General features: G+C 41.8%; 1 protein-coding gene across 3 annotated transcripts in view; it reads left to right on the top strand.

The window, feature by feature from the left end:
* Positions 1-25134, top strand: part of LOC124602240 (exocyst complex component 8) — a 110413-nt gene that overhangs the window by 3074 nt on the left and 82205 nt on the right. For all 3 annotated transcript variants that reach the window (XM_047136308.1, XM_047136307.1, XM_047136309.1), the window contains exon 3: positions 7772-7986. In XM_047136308.1, coding sequence (XP_046992264.1) covers positions 7772-7986 — 215 coding nt within the window. The remainder of the gene's footprint in view (positions 1-7771; positions 7987-25134) is intronic.

The following is a 25134-nucleotide window of genomic DNA, read 5'->3' as shown; positions in this document are numbered from 1 at the left end:
TTTTCTGCATTAAGAGTTAGTTGCATTAAGAGTTAGATGCCAAGCTTTGAAACAGGCTTGGGTTTTGTTGAGGTCAAACTGATTGTTATTGGAAATTTCAATACATAAAATTTCCTTGTAGCAACTACATCATTGCGTTCCTGGGGCACAGTATACATTCATTCAAGACATGTGCTGTCTGTGGGGTAATTTTTGAGCCAGTTAAAATTCTGGTTAGAGTTCCAGTATTCTTTAGAAGGTGTTACATGATATTGACTCACAAGCTTTTTGAAAACCTGGAAGCATTAAATTAACTTGATTTCCTAGTCCCGTAGCACTGAGGGCATAATGTGTGAAGACCACAAATTGAGATTTGTATCACTGATGTTTTTGAAGTTGTGCTGGTTTCCATCAAGAGGATTATTGTTCCTAAAAGGCCGCAATGCTTGAAATTGAAATATATTCTAGTATTTTGCTACAGTTGTGTGTGAGTGATGTACAATAATACTGTGGTACAGTTCTTCTTCCTTTTCTGTGACTGGTGTTGTGATGTGTATTATTTTTCAATCATAAGGAACAAATATGTGCCCAAGGGATCTGTGGTAAATTGTGACTAAAAGCAGACTGAAGTCAGTCACAAATTCTGTACAGAAGTTGAGTAGGCCCAACTATCTTACTAAGTTCTGACAGCTTAAACCTTTTTAACACCACTAGTCCTGAGTCATCACAGCAGTGGCACAGATACTGAATGTTGGTAACATTCCTAGATTTTCCTTTGTAAAAGAACATTTCGTGACAAAATTGAAATGTTGAATTTTGTCTTTAAGTATTCTTTCACAAAAGAAGCTCAAGGAATGTTGCCATCTGTGCAAAAATCAATATTTCAACTTTGTTTTCTACTTTTGGTTTTGGCTGTTTCTTGTCCACAAGTTCCTGGAAAACAATTTTTTGTGAACCAAAATTTCTCTGGTCTTTTAGTAATAATAGTAATTGTCAAAAGCATGTTTATACAGGGTATATATAAAATCTGGGAACACTTTCAATTATTTATTGCACAAGAACTAAACATTGTACAGATGTCATACATATTGCATTTTGAAGAGAAACTCTGAGGCTTTTTTTACAAACATTCGATATGCGAACCATGAGTGACCCAGCAGACATCAATATGGTAATCAAATTCTTGCCATACCCATCCCAGCATGGCATTGTTGACAGGTAGCAGTTGTTTCCCATATTCTCTCCTGGAACTCTGCTACATCATGTGATAGAGGTCATACATACACCAGATCTTTAATGTGTCTCCACAGGAAGAAGTCACATGGAGTGAGATCTGGTAAGTGGGGAGACCATTTCATGAAACAGCTGTCCCCTTCTGTAGCACGGCCGATCCATCAATGCTGCATCTCCATGTTCAGTTTGCCATGAACTTAACGATGAAATTGGGGTCGAGCCCCATTGAGCTGAAAGATGAACAGAGAGTCTGATTGTATTTGAGGCATCAGCCATTGCTGCATGTTCAAGTAGGAATAACCAGTGACAGTGCTCTCGGCGATGAAGAATGGCCCGTACAGTTTTCAATGTGACAAGGCACAAAAAACATTTACCATTGGAGAATCACGCTCAAATTCAGTGCATTTGTGTGGATGCTTTGTACCCCAGATTCGACAATTATGCCATTTCACTTTCACATTAGTGTGAAAAGTGGGTCGCTAAAAATTAAACGATCGACAATGCCATCCCCATCCCCATTCAATTGTTGCAACTGTGAACAAAACTCAAAATGCTTGTCTTTGTATTCATCATTGAGCTTCTGTACTAGCTCCAACTTAAACTGTTTCATAGACAGCTTCTGTCGCAGGACTTTCCACACTGTCATTTGAGCCATTTCGAGTCCACGGGATGCACGATGCACCAATTTCTTTGGACTCCTTATCAGTGTGTCTCATACGAGCTCCACATTCACTTCACGCACACTGGGATGTCCGCTTCTCTTTGCCGGGCACAAGCAAACCGAATTTGTTGTGCCAATGGCAAATGGCCTTCCTTGTTGGTGGCTTCTTACTGTACTTGATTCTAAACATCTGTTGAACAGCTGTAGCTCACTTGCTTTTGTTGAACTCCAACACACAGAAAGCTCGCTCTGCACCTGAACACACCATGCTTGCGACTAGCGCTATCGGCAGATTAACAAACTACGCTGTGGCGGTATACATGAAAAAAACTTTCATAGTTTATCTTCAAAATGACATATGTATGATATCTGTACAATGTTTGGTTCTTGTGCAATAAATAATTGAAAGTGTTCCTGTACTGTTTGTACACTCTGTACAAAAGAAGTCTTTCCAAAAATGTCATCAGTAAGCACTCATGATTGCAAAATGTGCTTAAAGCTTTACTAGTCTGTAAAGTTTTTTCAGTTACAGTAAGCATAGCTTCACCCCATGAACAGATCAATAAGTATGGGTAGCAGGGACAAAGAATCCAGTGAAATTTTTTTAAGTGCTTTATCTGAAAACTACCTTGAGCAGTTAAACAGAGAACCGACTTGTGGCGATAACATATTAGACCTTCTGGTGACAAACAGACTCGAACTATTTGAAACAGTTAACGCAGAACAGGGAATCAGCGATCATAATGCGGTTACTGCATTGATGATTTCAGCCGTAAATAGAAATATTAAAAAAGGTAGGAAGATTTTTCTGTTTAGCAAAAGTGACAAAAAGCAGATTTCAGAGTACCTGATGACTCAACGCAAAAGTTTTGTCTCGAGTACAGATAGTGTTGATTATCAGTGGACAAAGTTCAAAACCATCATACAATATGCGTTAGATGAGTATGTGCCAAACAAGATCGTAAGAGATGCAAAAGAGCCTCCGTGGTACAACAACCGAGTTAGGAAACTGCTGCGGAAGCAAAGGGAACTTCACAACAAACATAAACATAGCCAAAGCCTTGCAGGCAAACAAAAATTACACGAAGCGAAATGTAATTTAAGGAGGGCTATGCGAGAGGCGTTCAATGAATTCGAAAGTAATGTTCTATGTACTGACTTGGCAGAAAATCCTAAGAAATTTTGGTCTTATGTCAAAGCGGTAGGTGGATCAAAACAAAATGTCCAGACACTCTGTGACCAAAATGGTACTGAAACAAAGGATGACAGACTAAAGGCCAAAATACTAAATGTCTTTTTCCAAAGCTGTTTCACAGAGGAAGACTGCACTGTAGTTCCTTCTCTAGATTGTCGCACAGATGACAAAATGGTAGATATTAAAATAGATGACAGAGGGATAGAGAAACAATTAAAATCGCTCAAAAGAGGAAAGGCCGCTGGACCTGATGGGATACCAGTTTGATTTTACACAGAGTACGCAAAGGAACTTGCCCCCCTTCTTGCAGCGGTGTACTGTAGGTCTCCAGAAGAGCGTAGCATTCCGATGGATTGGAAAAGGGCACAGGTCATCCCCGTTTTCAAGAAGGAACGTCGAACAGATTTGCAGAACTATAGACCTATATCTCTAACATCGATCAGTTGTAGAATTTTGGAACATGTATTATCTTCGAGTATAATGACTTTTCTGGAGACTAGAAATCTACTCTGTAGGAATCAGCATGGGTTTTGAAAAAGAAGATCGTGTGAAACCCAGCTCGCGCTATTCGTCCACGAGACTCAGAGGGCCATAGGCATGGGCTCCCAGGTAGATGCCATGTTTCTTGACTTCCGCAACGCGTTCGATGGACAGTTCCCCACAGTCGTTTAATGAAGAAAGTTATAGCATATGGACTATCAGACCAATTGTGTGATTGGATTGAAGAGTTCCTAGATAACAGAACGCAGCATGTCATTCTCAATGGAGAGAAGTCTTCTGAAGTAAGAGTGATTTCAGGTGTGCCGGAGGGGAGTGTCGTAGGACCATTGCTATTCACAATATACATAAATGACCTTGTGGATGACATTGGAAGTTCACTGAGGCTTTTTGCGGATGATGCTGTGGTATATCGAAAGGTTGTAACAATGGAAAATTGTACTGAAATGCAGGAGGATCTGCAACGAATTAACGGATGGTGCAGGGAATGTCAATTGAATCTCAATGTAGACAAGTGTAATGTGCTGTGAATACATAGAAAGAAAGATCCCTTATCATTTAGTTACAATATAGCAGGTCAGCACCTGGAAGCAGTTAATTCCATAAATTATCTGGGAGTATGCATTAGGAGTGATTTAAAATGGAATGATCATATAAAGTTGATCGTCGGTAAAGCAGATGCCAGACTGAGATTCATTGGAAGAATCCTAAGGAAATACAACCAAAAACAAAGGAAGTAGGTTACAGTACACTTGTTCGCCCACTGCTTGAATACTGCTCAGTAGTGTGGGATCCGTACCAGATAGGGTTGATAGAAGAGATAGAGAAGATCCAACGGAGAGCAGCGCGCTTCGTTTCAGGTTCATTTTATAATGGCAAAAGCGTTACGGAAATGATAGATAAACTCCAGTGGAAGATTCTGCACGAGAGAAGCTCAGTAGCTCGGTACGGGCTTTTGTTGAAGTTTCAAGAACATACCTTCACTGAGGAGTTGAGCTCCCTCCTACGTATATCTTGCGAAGAGACCATGAGGATAAAATCAGAGAGATTAGAGCCCACACAGAGGCATACCGACAATCCTTCTTTCCATGAACAATACGAGACTGGAATAGAAGGGAGAACCGATAGAGGTACACAAGCTACCCTCCGCCACACACAGTCTGGTGGCTTGCGGAGTATGGATGTAGATGTAGTGCGATTTGTCTATGCATGCCTGTATAAGTCTACAGCCCAGCCCAATGCTTTTTATTCCAATGGGGCTGGAGTGTGGTAGCCCTCCATCCTCCACCCAAGAAGAAGGTTTTGGTTTGGAACTGTAGGGCTTCATTTCCGAGGTATGTGTGCCGAAAGAGGGCATTGCACCAATCTGCTTCTTAAGGGAAGTCTGTGAAGCAGCTGGGAATCAAATGCCATAGTTGCTGAGTCTGCCCAGAATGTTCCTTTTAGAATATTGTAGAATACTCCAGAACATTATGTATTGTTCCAGCAGGTTCAAGAATGTTCTAGAGTTTTCCAAGATGTTCGAGAACATTAGTGAATGTTCCATTAACCTGTTGTGATGCGGATACATTCCAGGACAGAACGGTGTTTACAGGCAATGTCAGTATACATGTGTAAGCATACTATTGGAAATCAATTGGGATGGGTCAAGGTAAAGTGAAAATGATAGAAAGTGCAATAAATTTCAGTGAAAATGATTTCTGTAAAGTAGGGTTCTAAGTAATATTAATGTTTAACAGGATGCAAGTGCTTCAACAAGACATTAGTGTAAGAGAAGTGCAAAGCAGAAAAAGAAGGGATTAAAGTTTATCAGATGTAGTATTCTATTATGAGCCTACTAAAAAGTGCAACAAACACATTGACATTGGCAAGATGGATCAAATGTGTCAGTTCTTTAGTACCAAGAAATTCATTAGTTTTCTTGAGACTGTAGTGTGCAGATTCACACAAATTATTGACACTTTGTGGCTTGTTAAATTAGCTGATCTATGTAATCATTGATTAAGCACACAGGACAGAAAATTGGTCACCTTTAGAGACAACATGCTAATACTGTGGAACACTGACTCTAGCCTTGATGATAATGGTCATAATTTGGCAAGGGAGAGAGTCCACAAGTTAATAAGATCCAGTAAAGGTATCAAATTGAGGTTAGGTTGATTGACATGTTTCATTCCATTTACTTCCAGATTTTTTTGTAGGATTATAATTGGGTGTTTTACAGGTCCTTCAAGGTGGAGTAAGGTGCCTGAGCATTCATTAAAGCAGGAATGTTTGCATACATCCCAATGTACATGGTTGTTGTAAGCAGTGCCCTTTTGGAAGTTTCTTGACTACAGATGTCTATTGCATGCAGTACCCTGCTTTGATGGACCTGCATACTCTGCGCGCACGCGCGCGCACACACACACACACACACACACACACACACACACACACACACACAGAGATATATCTCCATTCTCTGCAAACCACTGCAAAGTGCATGGCAGAGTGTACACTCCATTGTACCAGTTATTAGGGTTTCTTCCCATTCCATTTATGTATGGAATACAAAAAGAATGATTAACTGAATGCTTCTGTGCATGCTGTAATTATTCTAATCATGTCCTTACAATCCCTATGTGAGTGATATCTGGGGGGGGGGGGGGGGGGAGGGGTGTAGTACATTCATAAAATCTTCATATAAAGCCTGATTGTGAAACTTTGTTAGTAGACTTTCTTGGAATATTTTATGTCTGTCTTCGAGAGTCTTCTAGTTCAGTTTCTTCAGCATTTCTGTAAAATTCTCTGCACTTCGCCAGTATTCTACCAATAAACTGAAGTCTATCACCTCTCTTACCCACAACTGAGCCTATTTGGTCATTCCATTTCATATCCCTACAAAGTGTTACCCACAGGTATATGTATGAGTTGGCCGATTCCTAGTGTGACCCATTGATATTGTAATCATAGGACACTACATTTTTTCATTTTGTGAAGTGCACAATTTTATATTTCTGAACATTTAAATCAAGTTACCAGTTTCTGCATCACGTTGAAATCTCATCAAGACCTGACAGAATATTTATGCAGCTTCTCTCAGATAGTACTTCATTATAGATAAGTGCATCACCTGTAAATAGTCTGAGGTTACTATTAATCAGTTCTGCACTGTCTACATCATTTCAAAGTGACCAATATTCTCTTTTACGGGAGTGAATAATATTTTATTTGGTGGGCTTGTATCATGAAGTGGAACAAGAACATTGTCAGTTTGTGCTTTTGTTTCTCCCCATCCAATAAGGTAGCGTGAATTGTCAAGTGCTTTCTTTGACAAAATTATAAGCAATCATATTATTGCGTCTTATCACAATTAACTACTTGCAACTAACATAAATAGATACAACATGCAATAATATTTTAGTAAAGCAGTACATATGTCCACTTATTTGCAGAAAAATGACATAAAGGTTGTTCATAAGCTATCTTTATAACTTAAGGCATTAATATCTTTCAAACTATACTAGATATCAACAAACGATTTTCAGCATGTCATAAGATACCTCATAAAGTTTTGTTTCCTCATTCATACAATTCAATGTGTGCACCTGCATATTCACGCTTTCCTACATTTGGCAGAGCTGCTTTTCCAGTTTCTTGCCATGGGATGGGAGTTGTATTCAAATACTTTAGGTTACTGTTTTAACATATTTATCTTTTATTTTGAAATTCCGTTCTTTTAAAGCTATGCGATATCACATAAAATAATTTTACACTAAATTGTGTGCTGTCTCACTTGTTCAGAAAGCTCTTATGTTGATGGGCACACAGAATTGTATTCACAGCTATTTGTTGCACCTGGCTGATAGGTAATACATCATATGTTAGTGTATTACTGGTACCATAATTGGTAGAGTGGAGCATGAGCCACTGATGGTACATGTTACCCAGAGGGAAAATCTAGTTTGAGCCACCAGTGGTACATGTGTGCGTGAACATGTCAAGTGTCATATTTTATCAAGAATCTGAAAGTAAGCAACAACAATGTGTTTGACTCATGAATTTTAAATAATAGACAACTTCTGTTCCTTTTAGATGTGTTCTGAATGTACACTTTAACACCCAGTAACACTAGTAATAATTATAAGTTTCTGCACAAGTTTGTGTACTCTTATTTTGTTGCAGTAAACTGTTTCTGTTATGTCCTTAACCTTTTTCTTCAGATCTTGAAAGTGAAATGTATCAACTGTCACATATGCTGACAGAACAACGCGCTCTTTTGTCTTCATTAGCTTCTATGTCACTGTTAGGTGATAAAATTTCTAGTGCACCTCAGGAAGCCGAATCAGAAACAGATCCCAAATCTCCTCAGGAGGATGGTGAAGAGGAGAGGCGTCGCCGTCTTACTGCAATTCTAGAAAAAGTTGAAGGATGTATGGTGAGAACTGCTATTATAATTGCTTTACATACATAAAATGCCCTGTATTTTTGTAATGATGCATTCTAAGCCGGGACAGAGTAGTATTTAACACTTGAGTGGGTGTGCCTATATATATACAATGTGCGAACCACAAATGACGTTGCCTTGTACTGTTCCATTGTTGTTTTCTAATTGTGTGCCCATACCTAGTCCTTCATTATTGCTCCAGCTAACACAGTTATAAGTTGTGTTGTCATACGCCCAATTGAGCAGCAATAATGTATGATAAACACCAAGGTAGGTGAGAAACGCCACGGTTAATGAGAAAAAACTTACAATCTGTGTAAGAAAATGCCCCCAAATTCTGAGCTAGCAACACAATCTCACAATGACGCAGTTGTCTACAATATAATTAGTATGTGATTAAGCATTTGAATGGGATCTGATGCAACTGTGCTGTTCAATGCTTTGAGTGGGGCATTACTATGGGGTAAAACGCGGCAATAGTGTGTTCCAATAAAAGTGTATTTCATTATTGTTTAAGTAAACAGTGATTTCTCTCATATTATGTAAGTTTATTTTATCATTGTTTCATTAAGGTAAGATGAAATTGTGATTTTTTTTTTTCATACATGTTTACTTTGGTAACATAAAGACATGTATTCTTTACACGTGTTCAAAGTACACCATGTAACTGCTTGTGTTAAGAAAATTTGGGTGCCCACTCAAGCATTCATATTTAAAAGTGAAGTAAGAAATGTGGAGCTGCATGAACTCTTTGCAGTAAATGTTTTCTTGTTAAGAGATGGTATGGTGACACTAGAACTTATGGAAATTCCTAAAATTATACAATACATAAATAGAAGGACTTTTAATGGAATGGAGTGAATTGATCATAAGGGTTAGGCTATATTGTGCTTTTATGAGAAGGTACAATGTATGCAAGGGAATTATAAAAAGTGTGTAAAAAAATTGAGGCGCTCTTAATGGAAAGCAGAGAATCGATATATTAGTGCTGTGCATTTGTATGAATTGTAAATTAGGTATTGATGTACGAAAAGAGGAGGATGGGGGTTCACTAGAAGGGTGGAGGGAAGTAACGCCATTTTCTATACTTGCAATTCCACAAGTGTGTAATATTTCATCAAATCGTCTAGTTTTCATGTGTTTGTTCACAGTCTGTATTGTTGTAATCAAACAATACTACACTGTGGTGCTTACTCAGTTGTCACTCTTTGCATGTAACATCAGTTGCCTGTTACCGAAGGCCATATATTATTGATTTCACACCATAATTCACAATTCAATGTTAGATGAAAATTGTTTGTAAGAAATAGTCTCACTAAACTGAATGTACCCTCAGATGGTGAAAGCAAAATACTATATATACTTTTCCTGCTTGCCAGATGGCAGCAGACGGAAGTACAAATTGAATCTTATGTAAGTGTTAGCTTTCTGAACTATAAGTTTCTGAGTCTGACAAGAGAGCTACAAGTTAGAGGAAACTGGGCTGTTCAGGGATCTAAATCACAGGCCAAGGGAGATGCATTTGTACAGAATACAACAGAACTCAGTAAAAATGCCGTGAAAAAAAATTTTAAAAGTTTCTCATAGATCTGTTTATAAGTTAAAGGAAAACAGAGCTAAAAATACATAAATGTAGGAAATTTGAAAGAAAAGGTTACTGGAGACGAAAAAAGGAGTGAAGCAACTAATGAAAGAAAAGATACGAGAAACAGCACAATATAAAACAGAGATGAGAACGGTGGTATAGGTAAATGATAGAGATGAGGATGAGGTGTAGATTTAACCCATGATTGCTCACATCTATTGTTTTCATGTGATAACTCCCATGTTAGATATTTGTAACAAAGAAAATTTTTAATATGAATATAATAGAGGGAAACATTCCACGTGGGAAAAATATATCTAAAAACAAATATGATGTGACTTACCAAACAAAAACGCTGGCAGGTTGAAGACACACAAACAAACACAAACATACACACAAAATTCAAGCTTTCGCAACCAACGGTTGCTTCATCAGGAAAGAGGGAAGGAGAGGGAAAGACGAAAGGAGAGGGAAAGACGAAAGGATGTGGGTTTTAAGGGAGAGGGTAAGGAATCATTCCAATCCCGGGAACGAAAAAACTTGCGTTAGGGGGAAAAAAGGACAGGTATACACTTGTGCGCACACACACACACACACACACACACACACACACACACATATCCATCCGCACATACACAGACACAGGCAGACATTTGTAAAGGCAAAGAGTTTGGGCAGAGATGTCAGTCGAGGCGGAAGTACAGAGGCAAAGATGTTGTTGAAAGACAGGTGAGGTATGAGCGGCGGCAAATTGAAATTAGCGGAGGTTGAGGCCTGGCGGATAACGAGAAGAGAGGATATACTGAAGGGCAAGTTCCCATCTCCGGAGTTCTGAGAGGTTGGTGTTAGTGGGAAGTATCCAGATAACCCGGACGGTGTAACACTGTGCCAAGATGTGCTGGCCGTGCACCAAGGCATGTTTAGCCACGGGGTGATCCTCATTACCAACAAACACTGTCTGCCTGTGTCCATTCATGCGAATGGACAGTTTGTTGCTGGTCATTCCCACATAGAAAGCTTCACAGTGTAGGCAGGTCAGTTGGTAAATCACGTGGGTGCTTTCACACGAGGCTCTGCCTTTGATCGTGTACACCTTCCGGGTTACAGGACTGGAGTAGGTGGTGGTAGGAGGGTGCATGGGACAGGTTTTTCACCGGAGGTGGTTACAAGGGTAGGAGCTAGAGGGTAGGGAAGGTGGTTTGGAGATTTCATAGGGATGAACTAAGAGGTTACGAAGGTTAGGTGGATGGCGGAAAGACACTCTTGGTGGAGTGGGGAGGGTTTCATGAAGGATGGATCTCATTTCAGGGCAGGATTTGAGGAAGTTGTATCCCTGCTGGAGAGCCACTTTCAGAGTCTGATCCAGTCCCGGAAAGTATCCTGTCACAAGTGGGGCACTTTTGGGGTTCTTCTGTGGGAGGTTCTGGGTTTGAGGGGATGAGGAAGTGGCTCTGGTTATTTGCTTCTGTACCAGGTCGACAGGGTAGTTGCGGGATGCGAAAGCTGTTTTCAGGTTGTTGGTGTAATGGTTCAGGGATTCCGGACTGGAGCAGATTCGTTTGCCAGGAAGACCTAGGCTGTAGGGAAGGGACCGTTTGATGTGGAATGGGTGGCAGCTGTCATAATGGAGGTACTGTTGCTTGTTGGTGGGTTTTATGTGGATGGACGTGTGAAGCTGGCCATTGGACAGATGGAGGTCAATGTCAAGGAAAGTGGCATGGGACTTGGAGTAGGACCAGGTGAATCTGATGGAACCAAAGGAGTTGAGGTTGGAGAGGAAATTCTGGAGTTGTTCTTCACTGTGGGTCCAGATCATGAAGATGTCATCAATAAATCTGTACCAAACTTTGGGTTGGCAGGCCTGGGTAACCAAGAAGGCTTCCTCTAAGCGACCCATGAATAAGTTGGCGTACAAGGGGGCCATCCTGGTACCCATGGCTGTTCCCTTTAATTGTTGGTATGTCTGGCCTTCGAAAGCGAAGAAGTTGTGGGTCAGAATGAAGCTGGCTAAGGTAATGAGGAAAGAGGTTTTAGGTAGGGTGGCAGGTGATCGGCGTGAAAGGAAGTGCTCCATTGCAGCAAGGCCCTGGATGTGTGGAATATTTGTATATAAGGAAGTGGCATCAATGGTTACAAGGATAGGTTCTGGGGGTAACAGATTGGGTAAGGATTCCCGGCGTTCGAGAAAGTGGTTGGTATCTTTGATGAAGGATGGGAGACTGCATGTAATGGGTTGAAGGTGTTGATCTACGTAGGCAGAGATACATTCTGTGGGGGCTTGGTAACCAGCTACAATGGGGCGGCTGGGATGATTGGGTTTGTGAATTTTAGGAAGAAGGTAGCGGTGCGGGGTGTCGGTGGGGTCAGGAGGTTGATGGAGACAGGTGAAAGGTTTTGTAGGGGGCCTAAGGTTCTGAGGATTCCTTGAAGCTCCGCCTGGACATCAGGAATGGGATTACCTTGGCAAACTTTGTATGTAGTGTTGTCTGGAAGCTGACGCAGTCCGTCAGCCACATACTCCCTACGATCAAGTACCACGGTCGTGGAACCCTTGTCCGCCGGAAGAATGACGATGGATCGATCAGCCTTCAGATCACGGATAGCCTGGGCTTCAGCAGTGGTGATGTTGGGAGTAGGATTAAGGTTTTTTAAGAAGGATTGAGAGGCAAGGCTGGAATTGAGAAATTCCTGGAAGGTTTGGAGAGGGTGATTTTGAGGAAGAGGAGGTGGGTCCCGCTGTGACGGAGGACGGAACTGTTCCAGGCAGGGTTCAATTTGGATAGTGTCTTGGGGAGTTGGATCATTAGGAGTAGGATTAGGATCATTTTTCTTCGTGGCAAAGTGATATTTCCAGCAGAGAGTATGAGTGTAGGACAATAAATCTTTGACGAGGGCTGTTTGGTTGATTCTGGGAGTGAGGCTGAAGGTGAGGCCTTTGGATAGGACAGAGGTTTCGGATTGGGAGAGAGGTTTGGAGGAAAGGTTAACTACTGAATTAGGGTGCTGTGGTTCCAGAGTGTGTTGATTGGAATTTTGAGGTTTTGGGGGGAGTGGAATTTTTTCAGCTGCAACTTCTATACAATGATATATTTATCAAGCAAATTATCCATTTTTTCTTATTAACACATTATAAATACTTACAAACATAAAATGAGACATCCATTTTGCTGGAACTGAAAATATTTCCGTTTGCAATTATTATATGCAGTTGATCATGACAGTAACATCTCTCCTGATAGCACTTGAAAAAATCATAGTAAGTGAACCAACTAAGGTTAACATCACTATTGTTTTACTGACCTGCGTCAGGTCCAACTTCTTGTGCCATACTCACTTCGCAGGAAAGAACACTCAGTGCTGCGTGTTCTGATGCTTGTGACTGGAATGAATATGGCAGTGATGCGTGTGTACCTGTTTTTTCTTCTTGGGCAGTAGTGCCATATAGATATTTCTTGTGTTTCAGTTGCTCCTCCTGCTGTAGCTAAGTTGTGGGTACCTAAAACACCTTTTATTTTCTTGAAGTAGCGTGATATTCTAGCAATTGACATATGTTTGGTTGGTTAGCTTGGGGGAGGGGACCAAACACCCAGGTCATCGGTCCTGACATATGTTTGATCATTTGTGCTGTTGTAAGCACCGTACTCACTTTTGTAAGAAATCTCCTCTTTGGCATTAAGTCATTTGTATTCATTTTGTATATTATTTGATTAAGTATTGGTCCTGTGTCCAGCAAACTGAAAAGTAGTGTTAGAGGCCAGCAGTTACTTATTCTAGGAACAGAATATTCTGATTTCAGGCAGTTGACAATTTCTACACTTTTTTCTGTGATATAGCAGAATGTCATTACTTCAGGTTTATTCGCCTTGTCTTTGTCAGCATCCATGCCATCATCACTGTGCATGATATATGACATTAGTACATTCTTTTTCTGTTTTCTTGTTTGTAATATATGAGCAAAAGAGGCAATTGTTATCTAGTTTCTCTCCAAATACAAAAAAAACTGCTGTTTAACTGGCCCGTCTTTTATTGATAGCTGTTCTGGTGGAATTTCTCTCGTATTCCTCTGCAGAGTACCTAATACTGTAAAGTGATGATTAATGTACAATTTGTTAGAGATTAACATAGGTGAAAAATAGTTGTCCATCATCTTATCTCTGCATTTGTTGTCATTGGCTCAAATTTGTTGTATCACCACATTACTTGTACCGTTGGGTACTTGATATGGACTATCATGCAGATACTTCCATATTTTGGATGTAAAACTAGCACCAAAAAGTGCATATTTTGCCCTCTGATTTGGAACAGACTGGCTAAATTTGCAACACTTCCAAATGTCATCTATTGTTCTCAATGCTGCTACACTATAACTTGTCATGCGCCATTCACAAACTCATTGGAATACTTCTCTAATTGGTACCAGATTACCTGTTTCTTTCCTCTGTGCCCTTGTACGGTTATTGTCCAATTGTTCACCTTAGAGAAGAGTATGAAACATCCATTTACCCATTTACACAATTACAAAAAATCTGGTGCAGCCCAATCAGAGGCCCATACCTTATTGGTATTGCATGTGAAGTACAAAACACCAAGGAAAAGAGTTAATTCTTCAAAACACAGGTCAAGGAAAAAATGCTGCACTAGGAGGTCTGTGTGCAAACCTCATGGGATTCAAGACAATAGTTTATCTAAGAAAATCTTGTAGGATGCATTTTGAAAACACATGTATGAAAATTAGGTGCTGGCAACACTGTCACATCATGCAGCACATCAGAATGTACAGAGGAACTTGTATCACCCCACACTACCACACCAGCTTTCATAGCTCCCTTAGTAGACTGCTGGACATCAAACCCGCATTTACTGTGGAACCATGATTCAAATCATTGTCGGGTTCCTTTATTATTTTTTAGATTTCCATTTTCTGTTTCTCATTGCTTATAAGCAAGATATTATTTTGTTACGTGTCAGTAGCCTACCACATGACAGTGGGATCCATTAAACTGAATGCATGTGTCTGCTAACTGTGCAGTGCACAACCATAACTGGTCCTGTCAAGGTCACGCAGGGTGGCTTCCCGATGGAATACATAAACGATGAATACTCAATATGCTTTTGCTGTTGGGTGCATCTGATAACCAAGCTGCTGATGCTGCTTGTGCGTATGCTGCACAGTACCCTTGAAGGTGTCATCCTGATAACTATGTTTTTGGTTGTGTGGAGCAGTGCCTTTAGGAAACAGGTAATCTTCATCCACAAGTAATGGACAGAGGTAATCCAAGGACTAGACGTACTCCACAAACAGAGGACGCTAGTCTTGAAACCATTCACCAATCGCCTCAGTGAAGTACTTGTGATATTGCAAGCCAGTTCCAGATATCTCAAAAACTGGTTGATGAATTGTTGCACAGCGAAGAACTGCATCCGTATCATTATAAATTAACTCATCACCAGCAACCAGAAGACCGCATTCAATGAGTACAGTATTGTGAATAGCTTGTGCACAAAGTGAAGATAACAAGCATTTTATAAATAATGTGAAATCTATTGATGAATCTAGCTTCACTTGTGAAGTTGATTTCAACATCCACAACAACCATTATTGGTTAGAACACAACCCACATCATCCGTGAACGTGAATTTCTGGCACACTTTGGCATAAACCTGTGGGCTGAAATTGTGGGAGGAGTACTTTTTGGCCCTTACATATCACCAAAAAAGTTCAGTGCACCCCTGTATTATACATGTTTTTGCAGTACTTTGCCTGATGCATTAGAAAACATTCCACTTGGTGTTTGGCAACAGCTATGGTTTCAGCAGGATGGTGCACTGCCACACTATGGAATTGGTCTGTGTAACAATTTGAATGAAGCATTTCCATGGAAATGGATTGGTCCTGGGGGTCCATTTCTGGCCTCCATGTTTCTCATCCTTAACCCAATAGATTTTTATTTATGGGGACACTTAAAGGAATAGGTTTATGGTACTCCACCCATGTAAGCACATGACTAATAGCTTGCGTGCATTCCACTATGGCAGCGGTAGATGCAGGTGTGTTGTGTGGGGTCCAGCAAAGTATGATTCAGCAAATGGCAAAATGTTTGCAAATGCAAGGTGGAAACTTTGAACATCATCTCTGAAGTGAACATTGCTCGTGCGTGTACGTACCAGCTTTGTGAAGATAAGCCTGGACGTCAAATGTACAGAATGTAATTATTGGATGTAGCATAATGTACAATCTAGTGTACCTTATTGAGTACAGGTGCTATTATTGTATCCACTATTATTTTATATTGGCTTTATTTATGTAATGGATGAAACAAAGTGGTTGTTTATGTTTGGAAGGAGCTCATGTTGTGTCTTAATGTTTCAATAAAGGAAACAGTAACAGAAGGAAATATCCAAAATATTGCATTCTGGATGTGTAAATTGGACACAGTTTGATTCTGTAATGGAAAAAAAAGTTTGATGCAAATGTGATTTGAACATCGGCGACTCTGCATATCCATTTCTGAAGGCATTGCCTCATCTTGCTGGGCTAATGGGAGAGCACTACTAGAAAAAGTGCAGAGTTAATGCCATCTGTTCTTGGCATTGGTCAAGCTGCATGCTGTTACAGTGTTGCCAGAGCCTTGTTTTTTAAATCACATTGGCAAGACTAGGTTTTGTTAGGTACACTTTTGTCTTGAATTGGGGTGAGGAACCGCATGCCGACCAGCAAGTGCAGCAATTTTTCTTTATCCTGTATGTTTGTAATAAGTCTTGAGCACTCCATGAATAAGCTACTGTTGTTCTGTCCAGTTCTTGGTTTGTGTACTTTACAATGCAGTCATTTACACCATCTAGAAAAGATAGTTTCTAGCAATCCAGAACAATTTTTGAATTTTTGCATCCTCTGTTACTCTTGCAAACTGTGCCTCAATTTTCTGATGGGCTTGTTTTACTGGAGAGACATTGTGCTTGAACCATGTTGTTTTTCCATCCCATCTTGATACATACAATAAATTGCAGAAGTTTGGGCTACTGTAGACACAGATTCAGAATCATTGTCAGACTGCTCAGTTGCTGTGTCAATCTCTTAGTGCTCAGGTGTGTGTTGGTATGTAAAGGCAAGCCCCCTATGTGGAAGTTCTCATCTAATGGTTCGAGTCTTAGGTTAACCATGTAGCAAGAGTTAGCAAATGCCAACAAATGCTGCAGCCCCCACTCATTAGAGCCCCCCCCCCCCCTCCCTTGTCTGTGTGTAAAAAAATTAGTCATGTTAGATATGAGTGGTATACTACTAACGATCTGATGGAAAGATGGTGGTGTCTCAATCTACAGTGAGTATTAATTACATTTCTAAAAGTGAACTCTTGGCTCACCACATACTGTGTGTTGCTGATTAACAAAACCACAGAACTTACTGGGGAATTCTGTAACGTTGTCCGAGCTAGTTGTAATTACCTGATCAATTAGAATAAGATTCTATTGATTACTAATAGGAAAGTAATTCATGGATATCGTATTGTATTATATTTGTATGTCCACTGTAACAGTTGTTCATTCCTTCTACAGCGTATTTTCTTTTCTTACAGTACTTTTGACATGAGCCGTGTAGAGTGAATGTTCCTTTCTTTTTGGTGGACTATTGTTGTCTAACACACTGTAGTTTTGTGGTTCCTGCATTTGTTTCTATGTCTTGCTGTTGTTCTGTCATAATCTGCTGGTGGTGGTTAAAGTGATTGATATAGCAAGCAGAAATCAGCAGATAACAGTATTTGAATGCTGGCCCCTATTTTGACTGGAACCGAGGTGGACTCTTCCTACATGTTGGTCAGAGGTCTGAAGACAGCATAGTAAATTGCCAAAATTGGTAGCCAGATAAAGTAAGTTTGGAAAGTAGATGTCTGAAAGGTGTTTGATTTGATAAAATGTATGGGTGGACATTATCCCCAAGAAGAGATGCATACCTGTTTTGATCCATTATCCCCTTCCAGAATGATAAGATCATCCTGTGAATGCCACAGAAACATTCCCCAGACCACTGTTGCATGGTGTTTCAGACATTTGATGTTGTACATCTGTCCAATGGAGCATAAAATGTGATTAATCTGAAAAGGCCAGCTGTTGCCACCCAGTGGACGTCCAGTTGTGGTACTGCCATGCAAATTCCTGGCTTCATTGCTGATGAACATCAGTCAGCATCATGGGTGCATGAACTAGATGCCTGCAATGGTGATCCATATGCAGCAACATTCTCTAAACAGTTGTTGAGGGGACACTCTTGGTAGCTCCATGGTTCATCTGGGTGGTCAGTTGCTCAACAGTTACATGTATATTTGCCTGCACACATCCCCACAGAGTCGTTCACCCTTGTCATTTATGGCCCACGGTGCACCACAGATTTTGATAGCGCCAGTTTGCCACGCACAGTATACTTTATCCATGGCGAAATGCAAACAGTTTACAAACTTAGCCATTTCAGAAATGCTTCCACCCTAGGCCCGAAAGCCAATAATTATGCCCCTTTGGGCTCCATTTCCGCATTATGACAATGACTGCACTGTTTTCGGTGTTCCTCTGACATGCTTTATATACCTTCCACTGCTAGTGTTGCTGCCTACCATCCTTGAGTGGTTATTGTGAGTTGATGTTGAATGTAGGTGGTGGTCACATTAATGTGACTGGATCATGTATTATAAGTAATAAATTCCTTTGTATAATAGTAGGGCAGGCAGTTAACCAGTCGTGTAGTATGTCTTTGAACGCTCATACAGGAAGATCTTGTACAGCTGTTGAGAGCTCATTAAATAATTTTTGCCCCATTAGTTCGTAGCTGGTAACTGGTTTTATCAATCTTAACCCTCTGCTTACAAGAAAATCTGTATAGTATTGCCTAATGGTTGAGTCTCTCAGGCTCGTGTTGTTTAAACTGACATTAATTGACACTATTTTGACTACTTACAATGTGAATGACTTTTGAGAAATAAATACTTTTAAAATAAGTTTATTTATTTAAAGTTGTCATCTTAAAAAAGCCATTTTTACCCTTTTACTGGTGGCTTTTATTCTTATTGCAAATTTGCGCAATGTCTATAAACAATAATAGAAAGTTGTGAGCGTACAAGTTTGGTGAAATTATAACATTTAATTTGACTTCTCTATCTTTCTTCTCTGCACGACATACACATCTCCTTTTCTTAGCTGGGGCTTTCATTGCCCTTCCTGGATCCTGTGCTACTAACGAATTCATTGGATCCCATACTACTAATAAATTCATTGACTTCTTTACTCCTTCTAGTTGCTTTCTCAAATTGATGATGAAAGTCTGACATCTCATTTTTTATAGATTGCCAGCATCATCCAATATGCGTACACTCATTACAGTTACATTGATCATGTTGAAGAAAACCACCAATGGCCAGGGTCTTGTTTTTCTCTTCACACTTTAGCAACACATCTTCTGGTCCATGGTGTCAATGCCACCGTTTTTGGCATTGTATGTCATTATAACTTCAGGCTTCTTTACTTGTGATTATGGCACTGTTAATTGGTCATCAAGAGAGCTAATGACGGTGAAAACTTTGCTTTTCTTAGGAACATAAGAGGTTACCATCACACCTGATTGAAAACGAAATAATGTAGAGTATACTTCATGTCCTTAAGGTGTAGTGAAGTCGGCAGGCACTTCATCTTTGTTTTATATATAATTATCACAGGTGATATTATGCCAAAGTTCAATCACCTAGGTTTTTGCAACATTCTCTCCAAGTCGCACGGCTCTTGTTTCTTCCGCCTTCCCCAAAAACACTTTCATGTTCCAGCAGTAGCTTGTTGCACTGTCACAAATAGCCCAGAACTTTATTCTGCATATACTAGGTTTTGATGGGATATATAGTCGAAATAGACAGTGACCTCGAAATGTGACCAACTGTTCACCCACAGTCATGCACCATCCTGGAATGTAGGCATTCCTAGCGGTAATTTCCCACATCTCAAAAACTTTACTGATTTGTTCCAATTTGTCACTTTACCTATGTTCACATTGGGCTGCTGCATTGTCTTAAGTGCAGCACCCTTAGAATAGCATGGAAGTGGTTCCGACACATAATTTCATTGAACAGTGGTTGGCCATTCTCAACACTGCAAAGCTGCCTGATGTCGTCACTTCTTGATTTATAAACTTCAGTCAGGATCAGAACACCAAGAAACTTTTTCATTTTATGCATATCTATATTCACCCCATCCTCGTAAATGATTCAACTTTCCTTGTTGGTCCACATACACACTTTGTCAATGAGGGATACACGAAAGAACAACTTAAAACAAGACTCTTCATTATCACAATTCTTAATAGAATAATTTGGATGTCTCTGGTCTTCTTTCAGTACATTCTTTTTGCTCTGCCAACCAGCAATTCCAGCTTGAGGTGCTGTAGCCCATATTTCAATCCCATTATGAGAAAACAATAAGTCACACTCATCAGAATTTGCACTAAATTGTTATTCTCCACTTCATAAAGGGATTCTTCATGATCATCATCTTCATGTAGTTCTGAGTTTTCAGTGACATCTATTTCATTATCATCACTGGAAGATTCACATTCACTAGGTGGGTTTTCAGAATGAGAGTACTGCTCTAACAGTTCGCTTATCTCCTCATCTGATAGTCCTCTTCTCCATAGTTTTTCAATTTGTATAACAGACATATGTTATGAAATAATGTATCAAAATAAACATGTGCCTATCGCAAGGAGGAATGTTGAATACTGAAAGAATATTGGCGTCAGTCAACAATGGCAAATGATGTAACAGACACTGCGCAGACAGGTATCTGGTTGTTAAAAAATGTGCACAAACAGCTTAACACAAAGTGATAGATAAATTTTTATAATTTTTTCCCAAAATTATGACTAACTTGACAAATTAGGAAAAGTCATATTTCATTAAAATAAAATGTGTAGTTACTGATAGAGAAGATATTAAACATCACAGACGGACATCAGAGGCTCAATAGTAGGTAAAGAGTTAAGTATCATGTATAAATGAGCTTATTACATCTTGTGTTTTAACGATGTACATTTTCTCTGCATGTTACTTCTGGTAGCTGCTTCTTTATATGAATTAAAACAAATATTTGTATATAAAAACAAAGATGAGGTGACTTACCGAACAAAAGCGCTGGCAGGTCGATAGACACACAAACAAACACAAACATACACACAAAATTCAAGCTTTCGCAACAAACTGTTGCCTCATCAGGAAAGAGGGAAGGAGAGGGGAAGACGAAAGGAAGTGGGTTTTAAGGGAGAGGGTAAGGAGTCATTCCAATCCCGGGAGCGGAAAGACTTACCTTAGGGGGAAAAAAGGACAGGTATACACTCGCACACACGCACATATCCATCCACATGTATGTTGAACTTGTACTATACCACCGGATGTGTCTTTGCCAACACAGCTAACTTGGAATGACTCCTTACCCTCTCCCTTAAAACCCACTTCCTTTCGTCTTCCCCTCTCCTTCCCTCTTTCCTGATGAGGCAACAGTTTGTTGCGAAAGCTTGAATTTTGTGTGTATGTTTGTGTTTGTTTGTGTGTCTATCGACCTGCCAGCGCTTTTGTTCGGTAAGTCACCTCATCTTTGTTTTTATATATAATTTTTCCCACGTGGAATGTTTCCTTCCATTATATTGAAAACAAATATTTGTATATTTTTACCACAATTGTGGTTTTTTGTCCAGGATATGTAGCTTTGCAGTGTGCTTTATATGACAAACTCATAATTATTGTAACAATTTATTCTACAATATTAAATATGTCATGCACGCAGCTACAGTTTCCCCACAAAGTAATTCCATATGATTTTAAGCTGTGAAAAAATGCAAAATAGGCTGTTCTAACATATAGTTCAGGTTGCTTGAATAACCATATTTTAAAGTCAAGTTTTAAGACTACTGAGATTGTTACTACTTTAAAGAATAATTGTGTCTTCTGCGTGTATTACTGTACTGGATGTAATTAATGAGGGCAAGTTGTTAATTGTAATCAGGAACAGAAAGGGTCCAGCACAGATCCCTATGGAGCACCTGCCTTAACTTGTACTATACCACCGGATGTGTCTTTGCCAACACAGCTAACTTGCCTACAGCTCTGTAAATAAAATTTTAATACTTTAAGGCTCTCTCTCTCTCTCTCTCTCTCTCTCTCTCTCTCTCTCTCTCTCTCTAGCTAATATCATAAACAGAGGGCACACAGGACAAGTTTTGTAGGTGAATAATAGCACCCATCTTCCCAACCAAAACAGAGCTGCTTCAGGCTACTGAAGTTATTTGCCTTCTGATCAGGAGCACATGGATATATGCTGTACTGTAGAAGTTCCAGAGTGTGTGCTACTTGTGGTACGCAAACTTCAGTATGTGACTTTTAGGTAGAATGCAACGTATTCTCTGAGTGGAGATGCTGTGATTTGGTTGGGAATTTGCCTTCTATTTTGGCCATTGACAGTTATGCATGTCCCCCCCTGTGGGTTCGGGGGTTAGAATAGGCCCGCGGTATTCCTGCCTGTGGTAAGAGGCGACTAAAAGGAGTCTCAAACGTTTCGGCCTTATGTGATGGTCCCCTGTCGGGTTTGACCTCCATATCTCAAAATTTTTCCGAAGAGCGAGCCGATTGGGGAAGGGCGCCTTACTTGGTGCATTGTGTCCGTGTTGTGTTGAGAACTTTCGCCATCTTATTCGTCGTTGCATTGCAGTCTTGCCCGCTCTCCATCTCTTGGGCATCGATGCGCCCCTGCGTGCACTTTCTGCCAAGCACTGTGCAGGGCCATTTTCTGCACTGACGACGCCCATGGACCACATGTCACCTAACATCCAGCACGGTAGCCAGTCCGTTGTGGTGGGGCCGCCATGTACCCTCTTGGTTGTAGCCCCCTGACAACACAGGGATCGCTCTACTGATGCCTGCGCCGTTCACTCCCCACGTATGCCAAGGAGTAGATGCCCATCTCCCTGGGGCATCAGGACTCCCGGCAATGGCCATCCTGCCAGGTGGCTATTGCTGTGGCTGGGTGGCGCCCGTGGGGAGGGCCCTTGGTCGGAGTAGGTGGCATCAGGGCGGATGACCCGCAATGAAGCGTGGTACATCATCTCTCGCTGGCGGCCCGCCGCCAGCAGTCTCTAAGCGTTCTCGGGCTCACTTTAATGCTCAGAAGTACGATCCGAAAACGTTCCCCTCCCTGGCCACGCCGTGGGAAGAGCGTAAGTCTCAGGATGGAGGTAACAGTTATTCGCCCCGATTCTTAGTTTGCACGAGAGCTGATGGGGAGTCTTTTCTCTCCACAAAGCCTCAGTTCTTCGTCGAGCATTTAGAGGACAAGTTTGGGGAGGTGGAGGGCTTGTCTAAAATGCGCTCTGGGTCAGTACTGATACAAACGGCATCCTCCGCCCAGTCCCGCAGGTTACTTGCTTGTGACAAGTTGGGGGATGTTAACGTTTCTATTACACCACATAAGAGTTTAAATATGGTCCAGGGTGTTATTTTCCATAGGGATCTCCTTTTGCAGTCTGATGACGAGCTGCGCGCCAACTTAGAACGTAGAGGTGTTCATTTCGTCCGGCGCGTTCATCGGGGTCCGAGGGACAATCAGGTTGCTACCGGTGCCTTCATCTTGGCCTTCGAGGGTGATACGTTACCGGAAAAGGTCAAGGTGATGGTCTACCGATGTGACGTCAAGCCCTATATCCCTCCCCCGATGCGGTGCTTCAAGTGCTGGAAGTTCGGCCATATGTCTTCCCGCTGCACTTCCAGCCTCACATGTCGCGATTGCGGACGCCCATCTCATCCCGGTACTCCATGTGCCCCGCCTCCCATCTGCATCAACTGCGGGGAGCACCATTCACCTTGCTCGCCTGACTGCAAAGTCTTTCAGAAAGAGCGCAAAATCATGGAATATAAGACCCTGGACCGGCTGACCTATACTGAGGCCAAACGGAAATATGACAGACTCCATCCTGTAAGAATGACATCTTCTTATGCAGCTGCTACAACAACTGTGCTAGCTCCATCAGTTTCGAGACTTCCAGCCAGCTCGATAAGCAGTAAGACTCCTCCTGCCCCCTTGCCCGTGGGGGGCTCTACCCAACAGGTTGCTCCTGCACCACCTACCTCAGGAGCAACCTCCTCCCACCCGTTGGGGACGTCCGTCCCCACTTCTCAGCCGGAGAAGCGTCTAACTTCTTCGACTACTCTCGCCCGTAAGAGTTCCCTTGGGACCCTCCCTTCCCAGGGTTCCACCAGCGGGAAGGATGACGGCCACCAGTGGCATAAGTCCTCACCAGCGGCCGGGCGTAGGGCTTCACGATCCTCCTCTGTCCCGGAGACTGAATCGGTGAAGCCTTCCCAGCCGGTGAAACCCAAGGTTCAGCGAGAGAAGTCCAAGAGAAAGACCTCTAAGGCCAAAGAACTTGCGGTGACACCCACCCCACCGCACCTTTCGCGCTCTGCGTCTGAGGATGAAGTCGAGAGTCTAGCGTCCGCTGAGGACCTTGATCTTGCTGGTCCCTCAGACGCCATGGATGCCTCTCGTACGGGTACTGAATCGGTGGCAGTGAGTGAACAAGCGGCGTAAATTGCCTTCCCAGTCCTTTCACGCCTTTCTCAGCCATGGACAATACCATCCTCCAGTGGAACTGCGGCGGTTTTTTCCACCATTTAGCTGAGCTCCGCCAACTTCTCAGCCTTCGCCCTTTCTTCTGCATTGCTCTCCAGGAAACTTGGTTTCCAGCGATGCAAACCCCCGCCCTCCGTGGCTATCGGGGTTATTACAAGAACCGAGCGGCTTATGAAAGGGTGTCTGGTGGCGTCTGCATATATGTCCTTCACACTCTGCACAGCGAGTCTGTCCCTCTCCAGACGCCTTTAGAGGCTGTCGCTGTACGCATATGGACGCCACAGGCTGTTACCGTCTGCAGTCTTTACATTCCACCGGATGGTGATGTCTCGCAGCATGTCCTGGCTGCACTGGTCGCCCAATTGCCGCCACCTTTCTTGCTATTGGGCGACTTCAACGCCCATAAGCCTCTGTGGGGTGGGTCAGTGGCCACAGGTCGAGGCGCCATCGTTGAACATTTGTTGTCGCAGCTCGATCTCTCGCTGTTAAATGATGGCGCCTTCACACACTTCAGTGTGGCGCATGGCACCTACTCCGCCATTGACCTTTCCATCTGTAGCCATAGCCTCTTACCGTCTGTCCAATGGAGTGTGCATGATGACCTGTGTGGTAGTGACCACTTTCCGCTCTTTTTGTCACTACCACAGCGTCACTCTTCTGGGCGCCCTAGCAGATGGGCTATGAATAAGGCTGACTGGGATTTGTTCTCCTCCACTGCCGCTTTTGAGCCTCTCTCTACTGATGACATTGATGCGGTGGTTCAATCTGTCACCACCGGCATCGTTACTGCCGCCGAATCTGCCATTCCCCGTTCTTCTGGGTCCGCTCGGCGGAAGGCTGTGCCTTGGTGGTCGCCTGAGATCGCTGAAGCGATTAAAGATCGCCGGCGGGCGCTCCAGCGTCACAAG

This window comes from Schistocerca americana, chromosome 1 (assembly GCF_021461395.2).
Source record: "Schistocerca americana isolate TAMUIC-IGC-003095 chromosome 1, iqSchAmer2.1, whole genome shotgun sequence".
In the NCBI taxonomy this organism is placed as follows: Eukaryota; Metazoa; Arthropoda; class Insecta; order Orthoptera; family Acrididae; genus Schistocerca; species Schistocerca americana.
This window is presented reverse-complemented; position numbering and strand designations above follow the sequence as displayed.